This window comes from Asterias rubens, chromosome 1 (genome assembly GCF_902459465.1).
Source record: "Asterias rubens chromosome 1, eAstRub1.3, whole genome shotgun sequence".
NCBI lineage: Eukaryota > Metazoa > Echinodermata > Asteroidea > Forcipulatida > Asteriidae > Asterias > Asterias rubens.
In genome coordinates, this window is record NC_047062.1 from 28,851,570 (window position 1) to 28,876,266 (window position 24,697).

A 24,697-nucleotide genomic window follows, 5' to 3' on the forward strand; every position below is an offset into this window, starting at 1 on the left:
AAGAGCTAGAAGGTGCACTGGTGATGTTGCTTGCACAAACGCGACGGGACCGCAAAAAGACACTTGTGCCACTCTGTACGCATGTTGAATATGAAGTACAATTGGGGTTTGTGTTTATTGAACGCTACGCGATGCTGTTTTGTCAACTCACAAAATGTCCGCACAAACACACGCTGTGCGATGCTGTTTTGTCAACTTAGAAAATGGCCGCATGCGTGCATGCCGGGCCGCGTATATAGGCCAGTGCGCCTTCTAGTTCTTATATATAGCTCTATGGAGGTAGGCCTACTGTCTTGTATTCAATTTTATCATTTGGGGTTCAACGTAGGAAAATTTACTGGAGGGGGATTTGAATCAACGACCTAAGGATTAACGTGCTGGGGCTCTACCAACTGAGCTTTCTAGCCCTATGTTGGGGTCTCCCTAGTTTGTCAATAAATATTTCTTAAGTTTTTTTTAAAAGACTTTACTGGAAATTGTTGTTTGTTACATGTAGCCAACTTTCTTTTAAAACGGAAGTAGCGACAACATTTGGTTGTATAAGCATTTTACGCTGACGTTTATCACATCCTTGCGTTCATTTTCTGCATCCAGGCTGCAGGAAGCCAGACATGAATGTTTGTACCCACATGCTTTATTTTCATCTGTCTGTGGTCTGCCTGCCGTTTCTTGCACGCAAAAGGTTGTACATTAATTTTAATCTGTCATTATAATGATGTGTAGAGAGTAGCCTCTCACCCAGTAAACAACAGTGAGCCTGGTAGATCCTTTAACATTTACATGAAGTGTTGACCGGATAAGAAGAGACTAGAAGACGCCAGACACCCTCCTCCCAACTAGATAGCTAGGTTCTCTCTGCAGAGTCGCCAGCCGGACGCTCCTCTCTGTCCCCACCCCCAAGTGCCTCCCCTGTTGTGTAGATTAGTCTGCTGATGCCAAGAGCACTTCATCTGTAACTTGGCTTCAGCCAAGATTAACCTTTCAATGATACTTGTGGTCTTTGTTATTAATTATGATTATTAGTTTTTGGGCTCCAAATGACATATTGATTTTTGGCGGCATTTTAAAAGAAAGTAGTTGGATGACAGGGTAGGAATTCTGGGCACGCATTAAGCATGTGGGGCAATACATGTGGGGCCATTGCAGGTACCAGCATAATCTTCCAATAATGAGCCTGCATCTTCATTGTTAATGCCATCAATGTTTACGTTGAGTCCATGTAGGCAGTCTGTGACATTTGATAATTACTTTTGCAGTAACTGGCCTAAAACATTATTATTAAATTTATTTATTTATTTATTTTTTTGGGGGGGGGGGGGGCACGGAGAGGTCAAACAATTTCCCCAGTAAAAATGTGGAAGAAAATACCGGGCAGCTAGTGAATGACGACAATGTGACATTTGCGATGTTGTGTACATTTTGAATAAGATCTCGCAAAGAGTTTATTGCTACATTGTTATTGTTACGAAGCTTCCTTGACAAATGAAGTAGGAAGGAGAAATCAGTCTTCACTGTGTGAGGAATTCAACACCAAGAGACCCCTAAGGATAGGTGGGAATTATTCAATTTTCATGGCCAAGGGTGCCCCATCAACAGTTATCTGCTGGTATTACCAGCTGCACCCCTGGGGAGACCTAACTGCACCTCCCCAGGGGAGATTGCCTGCCACAACCCTCCGCACAGGTGATTGGCTTGGCGGTAGATGTACACAGTCATGTGGTTGGGCATTGGACAGTCAAGCCATGGACTGCCCATACCATCACATCTTGCATTCATTACCAGTTGAATGAATTGCAATGCGTTGACCTTCCACTTTCTGTTCCATCTCGAGACAAAGAAGCAGACATCTTCCCCAAACCAATAATACTGCTTTTAAGATTTTAAATTTGTTTACAGCTCCATGTCTCCAGTCACCAGTGTTGAGATTGAGGAATGATATTTGAAAATTTTAATTGGAAAAAAGTGTACATAGCGAAATGAAGCATTCTTGAACTGCTTGTGGCTGAGGGTAGGATATGGTTTGGTATGTGTATAGTAAACACTGCATAAAGATTACTTGCTTGATCAGCAGAGATCCCCATATTCGGTCATGCAAGTAAATGTGTGGTATATGCAGCTTGAGTTTAAAGGAACACATTGCCTTAGATCAGACGACTTGGTCTATAAAAATGTAACTGTTTGTAACCGTCTGTTATAAAATGAGTATGGTTGGAAAGATTTTTTTAAAGTAGAATATAATGATCCACACAAACATGCCTCGAAATTGTGTGGTTTTCTTTTTCCTTTGAGAACTAACACGGTCTGCCATTAATCGGAGTCAAAAAGTTGACTTCCATTAATGGCCGACCGTGTTAGTCGACGAGGTAAAACATCTTTTAAAACATCTTTCTAACCATATGCATTTTACAACAAACGGTTACAAACGCTATTCAAAGACAAACCCTACCGATCCAAGGCAACGTGTTCCTTTAGAATGCAGTGCAGCTGTAGATTGCATGAAAAGCAATCTGACGTTGGTCATGAATAAAAGCAAAAATTACAAAGGTTATTCATTTCAGCCTGAAGGATTATCCATCCAGTTTATTCCTATTAGCCTCAATTATTATTATTTTCTCCCTTTTACTTCCTGGTGTGGAAATGTCCATGTTTGGATGACATTTCTGAATGTTATGTTCATGGTTGTAACTTTGAATACAGACACAACAATAGTTTGTATACCAAACGGATTTATATAGGCCTTCGGTATGCTGTTTCATAGAAACGGGCTGTTTTGTATTTGTTAGGATTGCACTGTGAAAATAATGTATTTTAATATTGAGTCTTCTTTTATGTAGGGAATTGAGTGGTCCGGGTTGGCGTAGTGGTATCTTTCCTCGTCTCCATCTCTAATAGGACCCCGGTTTGAATCTTGCCAAGGGCACTATGTAGGTTGGGGTTTGCAGTCCCTACTTGACTGCGTTGGTTTTCCTCCCACATCTAAAACTGAACCTTTCTTCCTTGCCTTCTCTCAACTGGGTTATTGGCTAATACAGTGATGAGGTTCACTTTTCTGTGAGTCTTTTCTGTGCTGCTTCTCATGTATCGCGGACTTGTATCCCGGACTTGGGTGTGATCTCTGGCTACACGGCAGGTTGCGTGGATTTAACTGGCAACCCCCCTCCCCCCAACAAAGATATCGACAAAATAGTGAGATCTTCATAACTCAGTTGTTAGAGCGCCAGCGTGTTAATCCGGAGTTGGTTGGTTCAAATCCCCCCTAGTCAATTTGTTTTTGTTCCAACCTAAAAAGTATCAAAAGAATTTCCCAGTCGGTTCCCCATATTGTATAACGCTTGATATACAAATTAAAAAAAACAGAAAAACTGATTTGTGTTTGTAGGCATTGTGTTTTCGTTCAGCCCTTTTTGGTTTTCAAATATCCAACCCCCCCCCCCCCCCAAAAAAAAAAAAAAAAACATCTGGATAGATTGAGTTTTGTCATACCAGTCTAATGCCTTATTACACCAGTCTGCAGTTTATCACTTGTCATTACCTTTCATGCTCTGCACAGAAGGGATTTCCTTACCAATTATTTCACCAAATTGCAGATAAAAATGTCTCTTGTTTCACTGCCCTAAATTTGCTCTTGACTGAAACCTCAGCAATTCCTGTTGTGTTTATGTTTTCAAAACCGGGTCTGGCTTTTCATTCATCTATTCATCTATTCCATGAATGGCGCAGCGGACCGTGAGCAAAGTTTAACAACTCTGCTTCCCTAATCTGTGAATGGGTGCAGCAGGCTGGACAAATCCCAGCCTAATGTGTGATTTTTGATTGTGGTATGATTGTGTGCTGGGAATGATTCCAAGCTCTGTGGAGTGCGACCTTCTTCTAGTGATGGAACGCCAATGAGATGGAAGGCTAGCTCGCGCCTTGATGGTGTGGAGGTGTTCCGGCTGTGAGCCCAGCTGTTATCCAGTTGTGGTCGGCAGTGGCGGAGATTACGCGGAATTGTCAACTGTTGGATAATTTGGTCTGGCTGGTGGTTTTTTCTTTGCCTTTCCGAGTTCATTGACACGACCTAGGATTGGTTGTTGTTAGTGCAAATTATGCCCTTCCTCCCCCTGCTGTGTATCATTGCAAATAGAGGTGAATGTTAAAGTAATCCAACAATAATGACAAGTTGATCTGTCTGGACTCCCCTTTAAAATTCTTTGCTTAATGGGAAAACTCCTGGTGTCTTGTTGTAGTTTCGGTCATGAAATAAAAAGCCCACACCCTTTGGGGTGCTGCTTGTTATTTGTAAACATTATGTATCATGTTCAACAATTTGAATTGCCAGCAAATGATCAAATACTACACAGTGTTAACACATCCAGAAAGGTGGATTCAGATCTTGCATATTAATAATATCTCGACCACAGATCGTAGAGCGAGGACCACAGATCGTAGAGCATGGACCACAGATCAAGATTTTGTTTTTGTAATTGACACCATTGCTTGATCCAGCTCTATTCCCACCTTTGATCACAGCATAGAGCAAGGATATCCTAGCCAAACCAGAAATGAGCACATTGAATTGCCATGTCTGATCCACCTTAGGTTTTGTTTCTGGAATCCACGTTGCAAAGTCTGATCCAGCAATTTTGGATTAAAGTTGTAATTGTCAAAGACAAGCCTTCATAGTTGGTGTATCTCAACATATACATAAAACAACAAACCTGTGAAAATTTGAGCTCAATCGGTCATCGAACTTGCGAGATATGAATGAAAGAAAAAAACACCATTGCACACGAAGGTGTGTGCGTTTAGATGGTTGATTTCGAGACCTCAAGTTCTAAATCTGAGGTCTCGAAATCAAATTCGTGGAAAATTACTTCTTTCTCGGAAACTATGGCACGTCAGAGGGTGTCGTTTCTCACAATGTTTTATACCATCAACCTCTCCCTATTACTTGTCACCATGAAAGGTTTTATGCTAATAATTATTTTGAGTAATTACCAATAGTGTCCACTGCCTTTAACCGGGTCTGATCCTGCTTTGTAGCTGTTAATCCACACTGTAGGATCAGATCCATGTCTGATCCATCCTATTGCTGCCTCCATCTTGGTCGTGTTCCTCCTACCGAATAACAATAATGAATGCTAATAATCATTTTGCAAACAGGAACCAGACTATTTGGTATACAAGTACATGTTAATAAAAATTCAAATCGGACGTTTCATTTTCAAGTTATGATATAATAATATTAGTACCCAGTACCCAGAACTGTTTGTCAAGGAACTTATCCAATTACATTGACGTAAAATGTAGGGCAATCAGGTGTTTTTAAAGGCAAACATTGAAATTGTGTGGAGGTTAAATTCACTTCCCTGGATGTGTGTCACATCTGGATTAAATTATAAATTAGTTTTGCAGTTTTTGGTTTTTCACAAAAAGAAAAGTATACCCTTTATATAAACCAGTCAGAGCTTTGAATCGTGAATACCTTTAAGGCATTTCTCATTTAGGAGGTCACAAAGAAAATATTTACCTGTTAGCCGAAAATATAAAGGGGAAAATAAACCCTTTGAACAAGAGAGTTTGAGAGCTCAAGCATTAAGGCAGTTACAATGTATTGTGGATCACACGACCAACAATATCACCAGCCTTAACTGTGAAGCTGCCTGGAGGCATACTTGGCTGGAACGCGGAAACCTTCACTTCAATGTTTGATGCAAACAAGTTTATTTCGTTCCTGGGACTAGGTTGTGTCTAGGGTCTCTTGTGGGACCCATTTCTCTTTAGCAGACAGGATTTAAAGCCACTGGACCATAATCGGTAATTGACCAGTCTTCTCATTTGGTGTATCTCAACAAAATATGCTTGAAATATCAAACCTGTGAAAATTTGGACTCAATTGGTCGTTGCAGTTGCGCGAGAATTATGGAAGAAAAAACACCCTTGTCGCCCAATTTGTGTGCTTTCAAATGCTTTATTTCGAGACCTCAGCTGAGGTCTCGAATTCAATTTAAATATTTTAGTAAGAAATTACTTCTTTCTCAAAAACTACTTTATTTCCGAGGGAGCCGTTTCTCACAATGTTTTAAACTGTCAACAGCTCTCCATTGCTCATTACCAAGTAAGTTTTTATGCTAACAATTATTTTGAATAATTACAAATAGTGTCCATTGCCTTTAAAACATGGAGACATAGTAATTGATTAGGAGTTTACGTATGAAGTCCCTTTACTCTGTGCATGGAGTGGTATCATCTAAAATGAGGAAATTGTATCTCCAGCAAGTCCCAGCCTGTATGGTTCGTTTTTAAAAAGGGCAAGGGCACCAAGGCATTTTCTCCTTGGTAAAAGGGCACCCTATGAGAAAATTATAACTTTCTACTGGGGTGTTTCAAGAGCACCAAGGCAATGACAAGGGGAGCATAGAGGCAAATAGCCTTCGTTGCCTCCGTGAAGTATCAGGCCTGCGCAACGCATCAGTAAAGATTGATTCTACTTAAATCTTTGAGCTTAGTGTTAGTTTCCTGGCATAGGAGATAAGTAGCATCTGCTCTATAAGAATTACGTCTCGTTTGTGAAGAAATTTACCTAATTTAAATTTCCGTCCTTCGTGTGTAGTTAAGCTGATCGCTCATACCAATTTGTTCCCTTGTGTTAACTATCAAATTGAACTGGAAGGCCTACAGGGTTCAATTCCAAGTTGTGATATGTTGCAGGCCTGTATGCTTGATTTTTGAATGAGCAAGGGCACCAAGGCACATGAAAAAGAAATTGTAAATTTCTACTAGAGCATTGCAAGGGCACCAAGGCAATGACCAGGGAGCATAGAGGTAATCACCTTCGTTGCCTCCATGAAGTATCAGGCCTGCTGATTGCTGTAAATCCCATCCAATCAAGCAAATGGATCTCAAATTGTGATGCAAATAAAATCAAATAAAAAAGACTGTTTGTGCGGTTTTCAGCCTGAAATGTCCATTTCCTGTTCAACATTCTCTAGTCGTAATTAACTCTTGTGGATAGGGTAAATGTTTCTGTGACGCCACTGGTTAAGGGATCATGTCTGGTTATGATGGATGGAGGTCAGCGGGGTCAACCAGAAATTGCCAAAAAGTCTGTGTACCCGTGAAAACTGCAGAAAGCTGGCCTGTGTGGCTGTATGGGAATAAACACATCACTATTAATGGCAAGATCGGTAATATGCACAAATAAACATTCAATCTGCAAGTCCTTCTGGAGTCCTGCAGCCGATTTCACGCAAACTTTACGCAACTGTGTAATTCCACTTGCGCATTGTTTATGGAGCAACTTGCGCCATAAACGTTGCGCAAGCGGACTTGCGCAGTTGCGTAAAGTTTCATGAAATCATCTGCTGCACTGTACCCTAGACCACGCCTAGACATTTTATGAATGACTTTTTTCTTATTATTAATTCTCCAATATTTATGAAGGATGATCTGTAATTGGATGTTATTGGACATTTTTATAAGAAGAGCACTTGGGACTGAATTTTAATTTGGATAGTTAGATGTGAAGTTAAATATTTGAGGCCCTCAATGTTGTAAGTGGAATTCCAGGCCTATTCTTCATTTTTGAAAGGGCACCAAGGCATGTTCCCCTTGGTAAAGGGCACCATGGTAAAGGGTGCATGGAGGCAATCGCCATGGAGTATTATGACTGTAAATCCTATTATATCACAGATGTTCATTTTAAAAGTTTTATAAAGGGGGACCTACAATCCCTTCCATATCTCGTTTGGCCCCCCCTTCCCCCTTTCAATGTTGGTTCCAATTGCCAATCTTCTTCTGCGTTACAGTCAACATTGAGCGAGGGGCGGGGACAAATTTGTTATTGTCAATGGGAAAGGGGGGGGGGGAGACAAATTTGTGATTGTCAATGGGAAGTGGACAGGGAATTGTTTTATTCAAGGGTGGCCCAAGCATTTTGGCCGGGATTGTAGGCCCCACATATTTTAGGCCTACTACACATTTTTATTGGGAGTTTTAAGTTAAATTTCCCTTTTATATTTGAGCAAAAGTCTGAATTTGTTTGTGCTGTAGTAATCTTTACACTTTCTTGAAATCTTTGTTGTGTGTGTGCGTTGCTCATCAAAACAAAATGTTAAAATTTAATTACAATGGTTGTGCATGGATGTTTTGTAATTTGTATTCAAACCTATGAAAAGGCGTGAAACTGGTTTCTTATATGTCGAATGCTCTGAGATTCAAGAGTGCCTACTGATTAATGACAGAAGCAATGCTTGAGTTCATTATGCTGTTTGAGAAACGGGCAGTAAACAGAAAGCCGCCAGTAGTAAATAAAGAAGTGCAGTAGCGCAGTATTGATACAGATGGATTGGGTTTTGAAATTGAACACTGCAAGTAGAGAATCTACCTCCCCAAAGATACATCAATAAGATGGATGCCTGACATTTAGGACCCTGACCAGGGGAGAGAGGAGCAAAGGTGCACTTTTATCACCCGTTTCCCTCTCAAGTGAAGGTACAACCATACCTCCATGGTACAACAAAACTTCTTCTGACCCTGTCCTTGTACATGTATTACCTCTCAGGCTTGATACTTCACAGGGGCAACGAAGGCGATTGCCTCCACGCCCCCTCGTCATTGCCTTGGTGCCCTTGAAATGCTCCAGTAGAAACTTACAATTTCCTAACTCAGTAATTGCGTCTGCTCAAAGTCATTAGTGCAATTTATATGGGTTTTATAAAATTACTTTTCATTTGTGATGTATGACCTCAATATTCCACAGGTATTCAAACAGAGTGGACAGGAACGACAAAGATCCTTTCAAGCTCTCAGGACAATCTGACATCAAAAACCTAGACACAAATCACAAGGGTGTGAAGTAGCTACAGTTCCAACCAACAAATAATAGCAAAAAAAAACTGAATCTGTATGTGTTTTTGATTCTACCCCCAGGTACAACGGAGCGTGTAGCGTTGATGACAGGTACAGTTGAGGCAGTGAACAACGTTTGCTCTTTCATCATTGACAAGCTGAAGGAGTCTCAGCAGCAGGTGACCAAGACAGGAGTAGAGACAAATCTCATCCCACCGGACAGAGCAAGACAGGTATTTACTCTTTACTTATTGTGGATGCAGGACAGTTTGCCTGTCACTAAGACCCTAAAAACCAAAACATGTTTAGCGTCCTGCTCTTTTGTAAAAAGACAGTTTTTTTATTTATTTTTTTTATTTAAATTTTCCAGACCATAAAATGGCCGCCTGACACATTTTTAAAGACAACTGGCTTGGCTATTTTTTTAACAATAATTTTTTTGTCTGAGATCGATAAAATGTATCCTTTTTTTTTTTCGTTTAAGAAGTAAAGGAAAAAAGGTTGCGGCCTCTAAAAAGGAAGCGGTCGGGGAGGATAAACATGTTTTTTATTTATTAATTGGCCTTGTGGATGCCTGTAACAAACTATTCTTATGAAAATAATAAGTAGGATTTACCGTACACTGTCTCTGATGTAGGATCAGCTAATTATAATTCTGTCCACGATGCAATTAAAACACATATTAAATATGTTTATGCAAGTTCAAACTTTCAACACCAAAGGTATAGTATTTGGTGTCTTGGCTCCTAACTGACAGCACCAATGTGTTCAAGTCATCCTTCTATAAATATTTCACAAATTTTGTGAAACCTAAATACACATGTACTCATACGACAGTGCAAGAAACAATCCTTTAGAGAAGTTAAATTTTGTCAGGAATTTCTTCCTAAATTAAAATTTTTATAAACGTTTTTATTTCATTTCATTTTTATATTTGAGTGTAAAAATTGTTCTCATGGTGTATAGACAATGTAAACTTCGTTTTCAAAAGGAGGGACATTGTACATTCCAGAGCCTTTTTGGCAGGCAAGATACTGTCAAACTGGTTGTGGCGAAAAGAGAAATTGTACACTTGGTGTCAACGTCCGCATTAATTTAAGTGAAAATTGCTGCAATCAAATCAAATCTCAGTTGATGGTTATTTTGTCCTCAATTACAATTATAAGTTAATGCTAATGTTCTCATGTGCTACAATGACTCTGTTTTCCATACCTCCACGAGCTTGGGCAGTATTTGCTGATAGAAAATCTTAGACAGTGACCACAGGCATTGATTTGTTCCCATTGTCTGCAACCACTGTTTACTACCAGCTGGGCTAATAAAAGACATACAATACTGTTGCAACATTTGCACAATGCCATGATTGTTCTGCAGATGTTCAGTGTGTTAATTAGCAGTAACCAGGTCTGATTATTTTTCAGCAGCTAAGATTAGAATATCTAGGGTTTCTTCCCCCCCCCCCCCCCCCCCGGTCAGTAAAAGAGGAACAAACATTTGACACAGTTGCTATGCAACAAGTAATTGAAGCTCTTCTGAGCTGGCTGGCTTGTTTTTCAAGACTATTTCTTGTGGCTGTCTGTGGTGCACTGGGAATACTATCACTCTTCCTGCTTTCTGCTTGGCAAATTCTTGCTCTATGGTGAAATGTCAATCTGAATTCACGTTATTTAATATTTTAAATAAGCAGTTTATATGTGCATGTGTAGACTTTCTTGTAGACTAATCTGAGATGGACATGTTCAGACAAAATATTGATCAAAAATGGTTTCAAGAGGCATTGATGGATGATTTGTTGGTTTTATTCGCTGAAGTAGAATTAAGAAAGATTCCCGTCTGTCTAGAAATTATAATATAAATACAATAAATCAAAATGATCTTTTTATCACAGTTTTTTTATCACTTACTGACGACGGAGAGACTTAAGATGCTATGTCAGATTTTTGGCCCCAAACATTAAAAATTAGATTTCTTTGAGTGAATGGTATTTCAAAGAGTATCACCCGCTCTAACAAAAAAAAGTTTAACTTTTACTTTTAATGGTCAGGAACCATGACAAAAATTTAAAACGTTTCTTATTTAAAAACACGTCGGGATCCCGACAAAAACAAATTTTGAGCACTTTATTTCACTGCTACTAATGGCTCAAATGAAAGCTTGTAACTTTCTCGACCCCATCAAAATACCTTTTGAATTTTAAATCAAAATTTTTTAAATCGGCCAAAAATCTGACATAACATCTTAAGCCATGTCACTGAAAACCTATAGACTTGTTTTTGCCCACGCAGGAAGAATAATCTGTAATTTTGAATACACAATCTGAGAATCTCAGATTAGAAAGTTTTTAAATCAAGTACTCTCTCTAAAATCGCACGCCTCTGAAGGGAACTTTTTCTCAAAACCTTGAACAATTTAAATGGCTGTAGTGCTTCCAATTTAGTTTTAGAGTGATTACCAAAGGTAAATGCCTACCCTTATTTCAAACCAGCAAGACCGACAAATCCTCTGTTTTTGTTGTGAAGAGAAACATTTGCAGGGAATAAATTATGGGTTTAGGCAGCAAGGTGACATGGGTGATGTAGATGAAGGTCCCAGGACTGCCTTGTTAGCAGAGAAGTCAAGTGTTTGGGTTTGAGGCTTTTATAGGTCAGGGGGTTCCAGTCACTGCTTCAGGAACAAACAAGTTGAGGCATTTTATATTTTGCAGATTTGCCTTATTTCTGCTTTCCTGTTTTTAGTCTATATCAGTGGATAGGGAAGCCATAGATGTGATAAGATTAGATGTATGCTGCTTTTTTCTTCTTCTCTTTTTCCTTCATGGTCCTGAAACCTTCAAGAACTACTCATGATTTTTTTGTGTTCATGTGTTATATCTGTTTTTGAAAATAAGTCGGTCCCGACCCCCCACCCCCCCCCCCCCTCTCTCTTTAGGAACTTGTTATGTTCAGGACCCCCCCCCCCTCTTTTTAGGAACTTGTTATGTTCAGATAAAACTGCCTTGCGGCAAGTACTTTGCTGTGTGCAAAGGGTAATTTCTTTAAAATGGTGGAATACGATTTGAATGAAATCTGCTTGAATGTATTATGTTGTTTATAGGAAAACTAGAGAATTTGATCTCGATCAAGCTCACTCGGGCCTGTATGCATGGTTTTTGAAAGGGCAAGGGCATTTTCTTCTTTGAAAATGGCACCCTACGAGGAAATTGTAAATTTCTACTGGGGCATTACAAGGGCACCAAGGCAATGACCAGGAGTAGAGGCAAGCCTGGAATGCACGCAGGCAGGCCTTTGTTGCCCCTGGTCTTGGCCTTGGTGCCCTTCAAGACTTCAGAGTTTCCCATGACTTAAAGATGTTCCAATGGAAGTGCCTTTTTCAAAATGAAAGTGGCCTTGCTCTTTCCACATGTTCAAAAATAAAAACTCTAGGCTTGTGCTCACTTTTTTCTTGATAGGCAAAGACACATTTTGTGTTACTATAGAATCAAAATTTCTGTCTTAAAACTTTGTTTACATGACTCCAAGGCCAAGACCAGGGTGGGTTTGGCAGTCTCCCCACACCCTCCTCTCACCAAAGTCCTAACCTCTGAGTTGATGAATTCCTTTCCCCAAACAATTTTATTTAACAAAAACAAAACCTGTTTGAAAGGTGCTGTAGTTTTGTTTGTTGTACAAATAAGCATATTAAAAAGGAGCAGAATGAAGTACTGTAAATAAAGGAGAGACAGGGAATGTTTTTATAAGAAATAAGAGGAAATAATTGACATGCTGTTGTAGTTTCCTGAACAAAATGGTAGGCCAGCTTTTGATGATTTTGTGAAGTTATTGATAATGATTATGGGGTGTGAATAGGTGTTGATGTTTACTTACCATAATTGTTGAAACTTGGCACTGGTAGTTTTCTAGAGAAATAATGTTATTGAACTCCAGAAATTCCTAGCAGAGTGTTTGGGTATATTGCCAAGAAAAGGCCTTTATGTGGTTGTTTTAAAATTGCAGTTCTTTAATTTTTTGCATAGTTTGTAAAAGACAGAAAAAATTGCACTGTCAACAAACTGAAGTACTAAGAAAGAGAAAGAAAGATCTTGCTGTTGTAAGCACGAGGGTGTGATTTATGGTTTGTGGTAAGGTTGCACTGTATTCTGGTCCTTGTGAAAGTCAACCCTTTTGGGAGGAAGGAAACCAGGAGCTGATTTTGCAGGAATCATATTGTTGTGGTGTTTGATAATATCCACTTGAGTTCCTGACGGAAACGAACACCCCCCCCCCCCCCCCACGGTTGGCCTCTGAGGAGTGGTGTTGTGTGGCTGTTTGTTAGTGCTGTGAATTTTAACCATCGCAGTTGGTTTTAAAGGCATGGTATACCTTTAGTTTGTGGAATCATTCAATTGGTTTAATCCTATTTAAATATAGTAAACTTAACTTACACCCATTTACATTGTAATATTATACAGCAATACTTGAAATTTTGTTTCAAAAGTTAGCGTTTTTGTGATATCGCCAAAACTATGCAGCCAGGGGTTAGTCCAAGCAGCAAGATTAATCCGTAATGAAATATACAATCTAAGCAACATTTGAATATTTTCTTTGATTGAACATTAATGTTGAATTCCTTTCTCAAAAACCTTTAAGGGAATCGCTTGTCAAAATTTAATACATTATGCTGCAGTGCTTCTTACTCAATAAGATTGTTATGGTCATTCATTTTATGAGTAATTTTCAAAGGTATAGGGCCTACTCCAACTTTAAAGGAACACATTGCCTTAGATCGGTCGATTTGGTCTTTGAAAAGCGTTTGTAATCAATTGTTATGAAATTCATATGGTTGGAAAGATGTTGTAAAAGTAGAATACAATTATCCACACAAACACGCCTCGAAATTGCAGGGTTTTCCTTTTACCTCGTCGACTAACACGGTCGGCCACATAAACGGCCGACCGTCTTAATTCGCAAAGTAAAATGAAAACCTTGCAATTTCAAGGCAAATTTGTGTGGATCTTTGTATTCTACTTTAAAACATCTTTCCAACCATATGCATTTTATAACAAATGGTTATAAACGTTTTCTATAGACCAACTCGTCCGATCCAAGGCACCGTGTTCCTGTAACTGAGTTTGCAATGACATGTGCTGGGTTGTTTCTTGCCCTGTACCCAGAATACAGAGACCTAACCTGAAGATAAAGGCATGGGTTATTCCCACAAAAGCCTGACGAAAGACAACACATGTCACCATTTCTTGTGGGTCAGCACTTATGGAGTTTTAGGAGACATGACCCCTGGCCATACTGTTCATATAATATCTTATGAAAGTCTCTTATGAAAGTATCCCTTGAGGTCCGGTTTAACTGTCAGTAAGCTTTACTAGGCATGCAAGGTGATGATCTCTGCCAATAGTATTTAGATTCTGAACTATTTACCATGTTCACCTGATGGGAAATGCTGGGAAATGGCTCTATCATTGGGGGGGGGGGGGGGTACATTGTGCCTGGATGGTGCATAGAGAAAGAACCACTCTATGGATGGTATAACCATACCAAAAACAGATGCGACTTGAACCCCACCCCCATAACTAGGTTGGGTTTGTTCAAAAGAAAATAGCCTAGTAGGCCTAGGCGACTAGTGAAATGTACTACTCTACGTACTAGTCGCACCTCAAATAGTCGCGAGGCCTACCTCACGCTCTTTCTGTGTTCCCCATACATAAATCCTGTGAATGTTGGTCGTATTATGCACGCCAATAACAAACGCTTTTGGCTCAGTGTAGCATAGAAAGGATCTTGACTTTGATCCCTTGCTCTATGGTTGATACTTCAAATTAATATTAATATGACAATAAACTCACTGGATAGTTTTTTTTCTCTGGCTGGAAATTGTTGCGTTCAAGTTCACTGATCCGTATCATCAATTAGGCCTCTTTTATTAAATTGTTTATGAGCCATTAAATGCATTCAAAGAGGCGACGCTACATTTGTATTAGTGTCGACTTCATTTTGTCACTACATTATTAATACTTTAATACGTTAATGCAATGAACTACATTCAAAGTGCAGTTATGCTGGTTTTTGTTTTGTGGACAATAGAGTGGCCCTTTAATTTTATTATTATTATTGGTTTATTAAAAATCAAACTTTGCAGGCCAAAAGGCTGAAATGCGTTTAAAGCTACAGTATAACAATATGTACTACCTTCAAGTGCAGGCCTTAGAGTTATGGGTTGTTTTTTACTGGACAATAGTGCCCCTTTAATGCAAGTGAATTTCACCTCAATATTTGTTAAATGCATTGTACTACATTCAAAATGCAGACCTTAGAGTTATGCTGGTTTTTGTTTTATGGACAGTAGTGCCCCTTTAATATAATAATAATAACAATTCTTATATAGCGCATTTCGCAATAACCGTATCAATGCGCTTTACATTAGTGCCCTGGTCATAGGGCCAATAACATCCATTACATTAAAATGTAATTTAATTTCACATAAAAATTTGTTATTCATTGTACTACATTCCAAGTTCAGACCTTAGAGTTACGGTGGTTCTTGTTGTACGAACAGTAGTGCCCCTTTAATTTGTAAGTGAACTTCACCCGGGAACTGTAATGCATTGTACTGCATTCCAAGTGCAGACCTTAGAGTTATGTTTTTTTTTTTTTTTACTGGACAATAGAGTGCCGCTTTAATATGTAAGTGAATTTTACCCCGAAATCATTTGATTAAATTGCCATCCCCTGAACCTAAATGTGATGGGAGCTCAGACATCGTGCAGTGATGCGCGGCAAAACTGTCGTGTCTTCTGAAACTGTTTTCACCCCTGATTGATTCTCAAGAGGTTGTCAGTCGCCGTTGCCCGGCCACAGATGAATCTGTAATTTTCTATTATTTCCCCACATAATGGTTTACCCAGAGGGAAATTGGCTTGAAGATCAAGACGCGACCTGAATGAAGACGGGAGGTCTGCAAGTTCCACAAACATCACACGCTCAACGTCAATCTGACCTTTTGTCCTCCCTCCTATCTTGTCCTTTCTATTTTGTTGTCGTTCACTCGCTCTACTCCACGATGTGCTTGTACTTATAATGTGGTGACAGTATCTCCTTAGTGTACAGCTTCATGCAAGTAGACATTAGAATAATCGATTTCAGGATGGCTTTGAAACTGTGATGGATGAACACTTGTGGGTAACACTACTTGTAGGTGTGTGGCACAGTTGAGCTGAAGGGAGCTGGAAAGTGGCTGGGACATGAGCAGTAAGGCATTATTATGAGAATACCCAGCACACCACTGACCTCAGAGGAGAGAATGCTATTTTTAGGAGAGCTTATTTGTGGCATTTGTGGGCTGCCATGAACATGTTGTATAGACCTTCATCTCGTGCAACCATCTTAAATTTCTCCCATTGATATCAATGTTACCATGAACGAGGCTGAAAGGACAAAAGAGTCTGGTTCCCATTTGCAAAATGATTATTAACATTCATTATTGTTATTCGATCTAAGGAACATGACCAAGATGGAGACAGCATGATAAAAGGTCTATAGTACAGGCCTGTATGCTTCGTTTTTGAAAGGGCAAGGGCACCAAGGCAATTTCTCTTTGGCAAAGGGCACCCTATGAGGAAATTGTAAATTTCTACTGGAGCATTTCAAGGGCCCCAAGGCAATGACATGGGGCAACGGAGGCAATCGCCTCCGTTGCCTCCGTGAAGTATCAGGCCTGATAGTAGCTAAATTGTTATAGACTAAATAATGTTTGTTTAGACTAGGAATTTGCACTCTGTTAGGAAATAGACTCTTTGAATCTACCCCTTATCCCGATAATACTGTTGTCTTTCATCATCACTTATCCAGTTGTCATTATTCATGCATAAAAACTAATTGAGACAGAAATCTGCAGAAGCCAATTAGGATTATAATTACATGTTCATGTTAAAGCTTATCAGACATCATTCCTGGGGAATGCCGAGTCGCAAAGCAGAAATATGTCAATGTAAAACCATATAAAAGTATACAGATGTCACCATCTGTATGTTGTCAAATTCTTGAGAAACTTGGGATTATTTTGTTCTTATTTCAGTTGCTTTGTAATGTTAGGCATTATAAATTTATGAAAAATTATGAAACTGTTGCAGTTGCATTTTCCCCTCACACAGTTTAAGAAATCACAGTTAAATAGAACAAGCTCTCAAAATGCTGTCATAAATAATGCACTTCGAAATAGATGGAGGAAGTAATGATTACAGTTTTCTCAAGGTGTCAAATATCTTTTTGTAAAAATGAGTCACCCTCTCCTCATAGAGCAAGCCAAGGACTATGCCAAGTAAACTGTAATAATGAAATGTGTAATATCTACTATGGTGCAGCCTATCCTGTGTACAGATTTCTGGCCACTTCAAGGCACTGGACAATATTGGTAATTACTCAAAATAATTTTTTTGTCTAAAAACTTACTTGGTAACGAGTAATGGAGAGCTGCTGATTAGTAAAACATTGTGAGACAGAGGTCGTTTCTCACTCAAATAATTAAAGACTTCAGACCTGAAGACTTTTTGTAATACATCTGAAAGCACACAAATTTGTGCAACAAGGGTGTTTTTTCTTTCATTATTCTCTTGCAACGTCAATGACCAATTGAAATTTGTTATTTTATGCAAATGTTGGGATACACCAAGTGAGAATACTGGTCTTTGATAATTACCAAAGGTGTCCAGTGCCTTTAAGACATTCATAGAGGTTTGATGAGTGCCACGGGTGGACTCTGAGATTGATCTCAAGATGTGTGTCAATCTTAATTGCTAAGTAGAGTGTGATGTCCAATACAAATCACTGTGGTCTTGTTGACATTGACAACTCATCTTAACCCTCTGGACCCTGCACAGACCGAGTTTGGAGAAAAGATGTTTAGTTTTCAAGACTCTTGCAGTAAATTACCAGGGGTTGTCCTTAACCTTTTCAGTGACTAGCCAGCGTAGCTAATGTGCCTAAGTAGCCTGGCATCACGAAGGCCACAGAGGCCATGCGCTTCGTTGCCCTAGTCTTGGCCTTGGTGCCCCTTCAGGTTTCCTATAGACTTTCCAATAGCAGTGTCCTGTTCCAAATAAAAATGGCCTTGCCCTGTCAGAGATGAACTTCCAGGCCTGGCTTACCATTTTACTAATCTGCCAGCTTTTTACTTGTCCTGTTATTTATATTTTATTCAATAGTGACGCTTCGACAACACAATGCAGAGTCTGGAGCCATACTTGTTTCTCAGATGTACCTTATGACGTTATATGTTTTAGGCTGGGATCAGTTTCCACTTCTCTTGAGGTTGACAATGTCCCTCCAATTTGATCATACTGTCTTTCTTTTGATGTTCAGTCCAAACACTGGAGGCGTTTTCACCATAATATCATTTAATAACCATTGATGATGATCATTGGTGCAATCTGATACCTGAAGAAATAACTGCTCAAGTTGAATCTTCCATGCTCTGCATTGTCTAAATGACGTATCGCTGACTGTGTTGTACGTCATTTATGGATGCAGCGCACATGAACAAATACACGGCTGCCCTTTTTGGAGTTGAGTGAACTAACCAGCACACGTATCATGGCAATTTATAAAGCTTGTCAGTCACTTGAAACTTGTTAGTCTCTCAGTGCTTTGCACTGATCATAATGACTATCCCTTTACAACCATATTATTTAGTTGCTTAAAGGCACTGGACACTATTGGTAGTTACTCAAAATAATATATAATAGATGGGTAAAAACCAAAATTAATATACTCAAAATAATGTTTACTTGCCTGGTAACGAGCAATGGAGAGCTGTTGATAGTATAAAACATTGTGAGAAATGGCTCCCTCTGATGCTCTGAAGTAACGTAGTTTTTGAGAAAGAGGTAATTTCTCACTTAAATATTAAAAGACTTCAGGCCTGAAGCGTTTTATTAGGCATCTGAAAGTGTAACATAGTTTTTGAGAAAGAGGTGATGATTTCTTACTCAAATATTTAAAGGCGTGGAGTCTTTCAATGTTTGTTTAGGCATCTGATGACCAATTGAGTTGAAATTTTCACAGAGTTGTTATTTTATGCATGTCGGGATACTCCAAGTGAGAATACTGGTCTTTGACAATTGCCAAAGGTGTCCAGTAAAGGTGTCCAGTGTCTTTAAGGAACTGTTTCTCAGAACCTAGCTAGTGAAGGAATCAAATCAAGTTAACCAAGCTTCCACCATTTGTATTAATTTTATGGACAATCGTATGGTGGCAATCTTAATGTAAATCCCAGTACAGGTCTTATGTTACTATGCTGAAGGCAAAAGTCTGGCTCAGTGTTACCCACACTGCTATCAGATCTAATTGTATTAAATAATAAATTAATACGGGCGGCAGCACTGGCAGTCATTCTCAGTTATAAACATCAACGTCAGAGTACAATGTAATAAAATGTGGTGATTTGATGCAGCTTCTCTGAAGCAAACAAGCATCTCACTTTTCATTATATGTTGGGGGGTTTTCTTCTCTCGTTCCCAACTCCTTCCTCGCTGGATTTGCCACTGGGAAGTACATGTACAAAACCAAGTGTACATGTTCAGCGTGTGCTGACAGTGTGCTAGAGGGCTGGTGCCTGTTTCAATCCCAGGGTATCACAGACTTGACAAACACAGTGTGATTCTCACACCTAATCATGTAAATACCTGGCTCCCAAATTGAATCTACTTCAGATAAAGAAAGAGGGAAAGAAAAGAGCTGTATACATAGTGTTCTTTTTTTCAAAGTGTGTGTCGCCCCAGCAGGTTAACGCTTTGTTAACCTCTAGTCAGGAGTAGATGCCATTTATATGACCTTGTGCTGTATATGTAGGGTTCCAAGTTCATTCAACTCATCGAACATTCAAGTCCTCTTGTTGTGAGTGAGTATTTAACCCTTTTGCACTGCCATGTGGTACTATGTTAACAGCTTGACACCTTTAACATTCTATCAGGTAGGTCTACATGTGTACGCGGCAATCAGGGTGCTCCTCAATCTAGCGCATCCGGATTGATACACGCAAATTGCTGGCATATTTACGCAAATTGTGGGCTGATATATGCAAATTGCGGTTTGATATATGCAAATTGCAGGCTGATTGGCTAACAAAAAATTGTTTTCATAGGTTATTTATAAATTCAACAAAATAAAACCATAATGGATGCTCCAGTAGAAAATTTACAATTTCCTCATAGGGTGCCCTTTGCCAAAGAGAAAATGCCTTGGTGCCCTTGCCCTTTCAAAAACGAAGCACACAGGCCTGCCTACATGTTTGCTTCATTTATGAAAGGGCAAGGGCACCAAGGCATTTTCTCTTTGGCAAAGGGCACCCTATGAGGAAATTGTAAATTTCTACTGGAGCATTTCAAGGGCACCAAGGCAATGGCAAGGGACAACGGAGGCAATCGCCTCCGTTGTCTCCGTGAAGTATCAGGCCTGTGTAGGCCTACAGCAGGCCTGTAAGGGTTCATGTGTATGGAGCAGTAGTTACAGATGAGTTTTCCCACATTAGGTGTAATTCCTATAGCAAGAGAATCAATAAGATTTGAGTATTTTCTTGTTTAATGACTTGATAATGAAACAAAACACATTGAAATAGAATATTCCCAGATGGCTTTCTGTTCATTAGGTAGCTCCTGAGTCCCATGCATTGCATGAATGGATGAATACAAAAGCACTGGACCGAACAAACTTGAACTATGTTTTGTGAATTAAAATGATTTAATGTTTACAGTGCATATATTTAGACCTTCACAATAAAACTTACAAAAGGGAAAAACAGAATACATCTAGGCCTACATGTTAAATGTGGAATGGTATGTACAGTAACCATACATGTATGTTATTATACCTGCATCAGACACACATCAACTCTACCTATAGTATGAGAATATTTCATCAAATAGATGTGATAATTACGTTAGGCATGAAGAATAATAAATGTTGATTTATGCTGCACAAATGTGTGGTTAGCACTGTAAACTCAGGCTTTCCTGAGTGGTTGGGGGGGGGGGGGGGGGGGGGGCGGACGGACGGACAACCATAGACATCTAATTTCACAAGAGTGTAAGGTTTGGCACTCAGTGTAAACTGTATTTAAAGCCATTGGACACTTTCGGTAAACAGTATTGTCCAAAGGCCCACACTTCGTGTATCACAACTTATATATAAAATAACAAACCTGTGAAAATTAAGGCTCAATCGGTCATCGGAGTTGGGAGAAAATAACGGGAAAACCCATCCTTGTTTCCGCACGTTTCGCCGTGTCATGACATGTGTTTACTATAAATCCGTAATTCTCGATGTCGAGAATTGATAATTGTTTTAATGTTTCCTTAAAGTAAAGCATTTCATGGAATAATATTTCAAGAGAAGTCTTTACCAATACCAAGTTACTTGTAAATCTGTGAACTTTTTTTGTTTTGTTCTGTTCCGAAAGTGTATAATGGCTTTAAAAAGGAGCTTTCAAATTTAAAAATGTATAGTTGCCAAATCTGTACTTTATATTGAACAATATACAAGAACAAGATACATGATACAAGATATATGTATTTATGTAAGCCATACCTGAATGTACAACTGGACACCATGTATGTTATCACTGATTATATAACGTCTGGTCTGTGGAATTTCCTGTGACCCCCTCTTGGCAAGCTGTGAACGAAGGTCATAGAAATATTCAGTGGTTTCTCAGGTACATGTAATTCACTCATTATGATGTACAAATAACAATCGCACTAGTACAATGTACAATGAGTTGAGATAGTTCTACAGCAAGAGTGATGCTCAATGGAGGTTTAAAATTAGCTTCTTGCCCTTGGTGATTGCCTTGGTGCTCCTTGAAATGCTCCACTACACTCATAGCGGTGTCCCACGCAGTAACAAGAAACTGGATTGCCCTTACCGGAACAAAGTATTGGGTATTGGGACAGCAAATAGTCAATTAAAAACAATAACAGGTTTATAAACTTTACTTGATAAGTGGTTAAAGCCATTGGACACTTTCGGTAAACAGTATTGTCCAAGGCCCACACTTTGTGTGTCACAACTTGTATATAAAATAACAAACCTGTGAAAATTTAGGTTCAATTGGTCATCGGAGTCAGGAGAAAACCCACCCTTGTTTCTGCACGTTTCGCCGTGTCATGACATGTGTTTAAAATAAATCCGTAATTCTCGATATCTAGAATTAATATTGTTTGAATGTTTTCTCAAAAAGTAAAGCATTTCATGGAATAATATTTGAAGGGAAGTCTTTCACCATTACCTTCTGTAAACCCTGTAAGTTATTTGTAAATCTGTGAACTTTAAAAAAAAAATCGGTTCTGAAAGTGTCCAATGGCTTTAACAGTAGCCTGGGGTTGAAATTGTGAACTTGTACCAAGGAGGCACTTGATGAGATCTCCTATCTCCATGGGGGTACATGAGGTACGATGAGATCCCCTATCTCCATGGGGGTACATGAGGTACGATGAGATCCCCTATCTCCATGGGGGTACATGAGGTACGATGAGATCCCCTATCTCCATGGGAGTACATGAGGTACGATGAGATCCCCTATCTCCATGGGGGTACATGAGGTACGATGAGATCCCCTATCTCCATGGGGGTACATGAGGTACGATGAGATCCCCTATCTCCATGGGGGTACATGAGGTACGATGAGATCTCCTATCTCCATGGGGGTACATGAGGTACGATGAGATCTCCTATCTCCATGGGGGTACATGAGGTACGATGAGATCCCCTATCTCCATGGGGGTACATGAGGTACGATGAGATCCCCTATCTCCATGGGGGTACATGAGGTACGATGAGATCTCCTATCATGGGGGTACATGAGGTACGTTGAGATCTCCTATCTCCATGGGGGTACATGAGGTACGATGAGATCTCCTATCTCCATGGGGGTACATGAGGTACGATGAGATCTCCTATCTCCATGGGGGTACATGAGGTACGATGAGATCCCCTATCTCCATGGGGGTACATGAGGTACGATGAGATCTCCTATCTCCATGGGGGTACATGAGGTACGATGAGATCTCCTATCTCCATGGGGGTACATGAGGTGCGATGAGATCTCCTATCTCCATGGGGGTACATGAGGTACGATGAGATCTCCTATCTCCATGGGGGTACATGAGGTACGTTGAGATCCCCTATCTCCATGGGGTACATGAGGTACCAGGCATGCAACTCTTCCGCGTTTCCGCGGAATTCCGCGTTTTTAAAAAACTGATTAGCGCTAAGAAAAACATTCCGCGGTTATCGCGATCTTAAGACAATTTACAACAATGCATCGTAACCTATGGTCTGGCCTCTGCCGCGGCACGCAATCCATTCTACTGCATGGTCAATCTAAAGCCCACAGCAAGCAATGCATACGTTTACACACTGCGTGCGGTCATTAATAATAGCCGTGTGTACGGTCGAAAAATCTGGAACAGTGGAACGCACCCCGTGGCGCAGGCGAGTTGTGTGCTAAACCAAGTTATTATACAGCCTTGAAATGAGTCTAAGGTCATGTCTTCGTCTGGTCCCGCTATTTTGCAATAGTATACACATATTGTACATGTATGTATGTGTGTGTGAGTTAGTTACCAAACGTACATGTATACTGCGAGTCTCACATTGCGCTACGAAACAGTCGCATCTTCAAACGTCTGTCAAAATGACATCCAAAAGAAAAGATATTTTAGAGCAGGACCGAGTGGTACCTGGCCAAATTAAAGCCATAGATAAAGGAGTAAAAAATACCTGGAAGTGGTTCTGGTTGGAAAAATAAGACGTAGACGGTAAACTGCTCTCCGAAACCGTCCGGAAAGTGGACAAGCCAGGAATGGCATATTGTGTGATGTGCAAGACGGCAAGCGGGAACAAGTGGCTCTCACCGAACATTGTAAGGCGGCAAAGCATCGGGAGTTGATTTAGTTGAGGAAAGCTAACTATTGTTTCCCAGGTAGTTATGAAATTTTCATAAAATTATTATTCCCCCCCCAAAAAAAAATTTAAAAAAAATAAATCTGATTTTTTTTTTTTTTTTTGGGGGGGGGGGGCATCATAATTTTATGCAAATTTCATAATTACCTGGGAAACAATAGTTAGTTTTCCTCAACTTAATCAACTCCCGATGCTTTGCCACCTTAGAATTACGGTGCAACACTTCACTTTGTCTTTGTCATACATGCTAAGATTGATCCTAAGAGCATAAAAAACCTCAACACTTTTTAGGGTACCATTGTGGGTCTCGAAAAGTTTCCTCTTTTTTTTTCATCGGGCAGTTGCATGCCTGAGGTACGATGAGATCCCCTATCTCCATGGGGGTACATGAGGTACGTTGAGATCCCCTATCTCCATGGGGGTACATGAGGTACAATGAGATCTCCTATCATGGGGGTACATGAGGTACGATGAGATCTCCTATCTCCATGGGGGTACATGAGGTACGATGAGATCTCCTATCTCCATTGGGGTACATGAGGTACGTTGAGATCCCCTATCTCCATGGGGGTACATGAGGTACGATGAGATCCCCTATCTCCATGGGGGTACATGAGGTACGTTGAGATCCCCTATCTCCATGGGGGTACATGAGGTACGATGAGATCTCCTATCATGGGGGTACATGAGGTACACTGTACATTAATTGTACATGTCCCTATGTTGCTGACATTTTCCCAAACAGAAACCACGATCCTCTGTGAACACAGCCTTGGACATTTCAATTGAGCTCAATTTCATGTTCCTGGGGTCGATTTCACAAAGAGTTAGGACTAGTACTAACTTAGGACTAGTCCTAGGAGATACAAAAAACGTATGGCTAGTCTTAAAGATAGGACGAGTAACCCTTCCTAACTCAA

The 24,697-nt window shown here is 39.8% G+C and overlaps 1 protein-coding gene across 1 annotated transcript in view; it reads left to right on the plus strand.

Moving 5' to 3' along the window:
* The window catches only part of LOC117289289 (RNA-binding protein Nova-1-like), a 71,545-nt gene that overhangs the window by 38,934 nt on the left and 7,914 nt on the right, over positions 1-24,697 (plus strand). Inside the window, exon 3 of the mRNA XM_033770350.1 lies at positions 8,914-9,065. Coding sequence (XP_033626241.1) covers positions 8,914-9,065 — 152 coding nt within the window. The remainder of the gene's footprint in view (positions 1-8,913; positions 9,066-24,697) is intronic.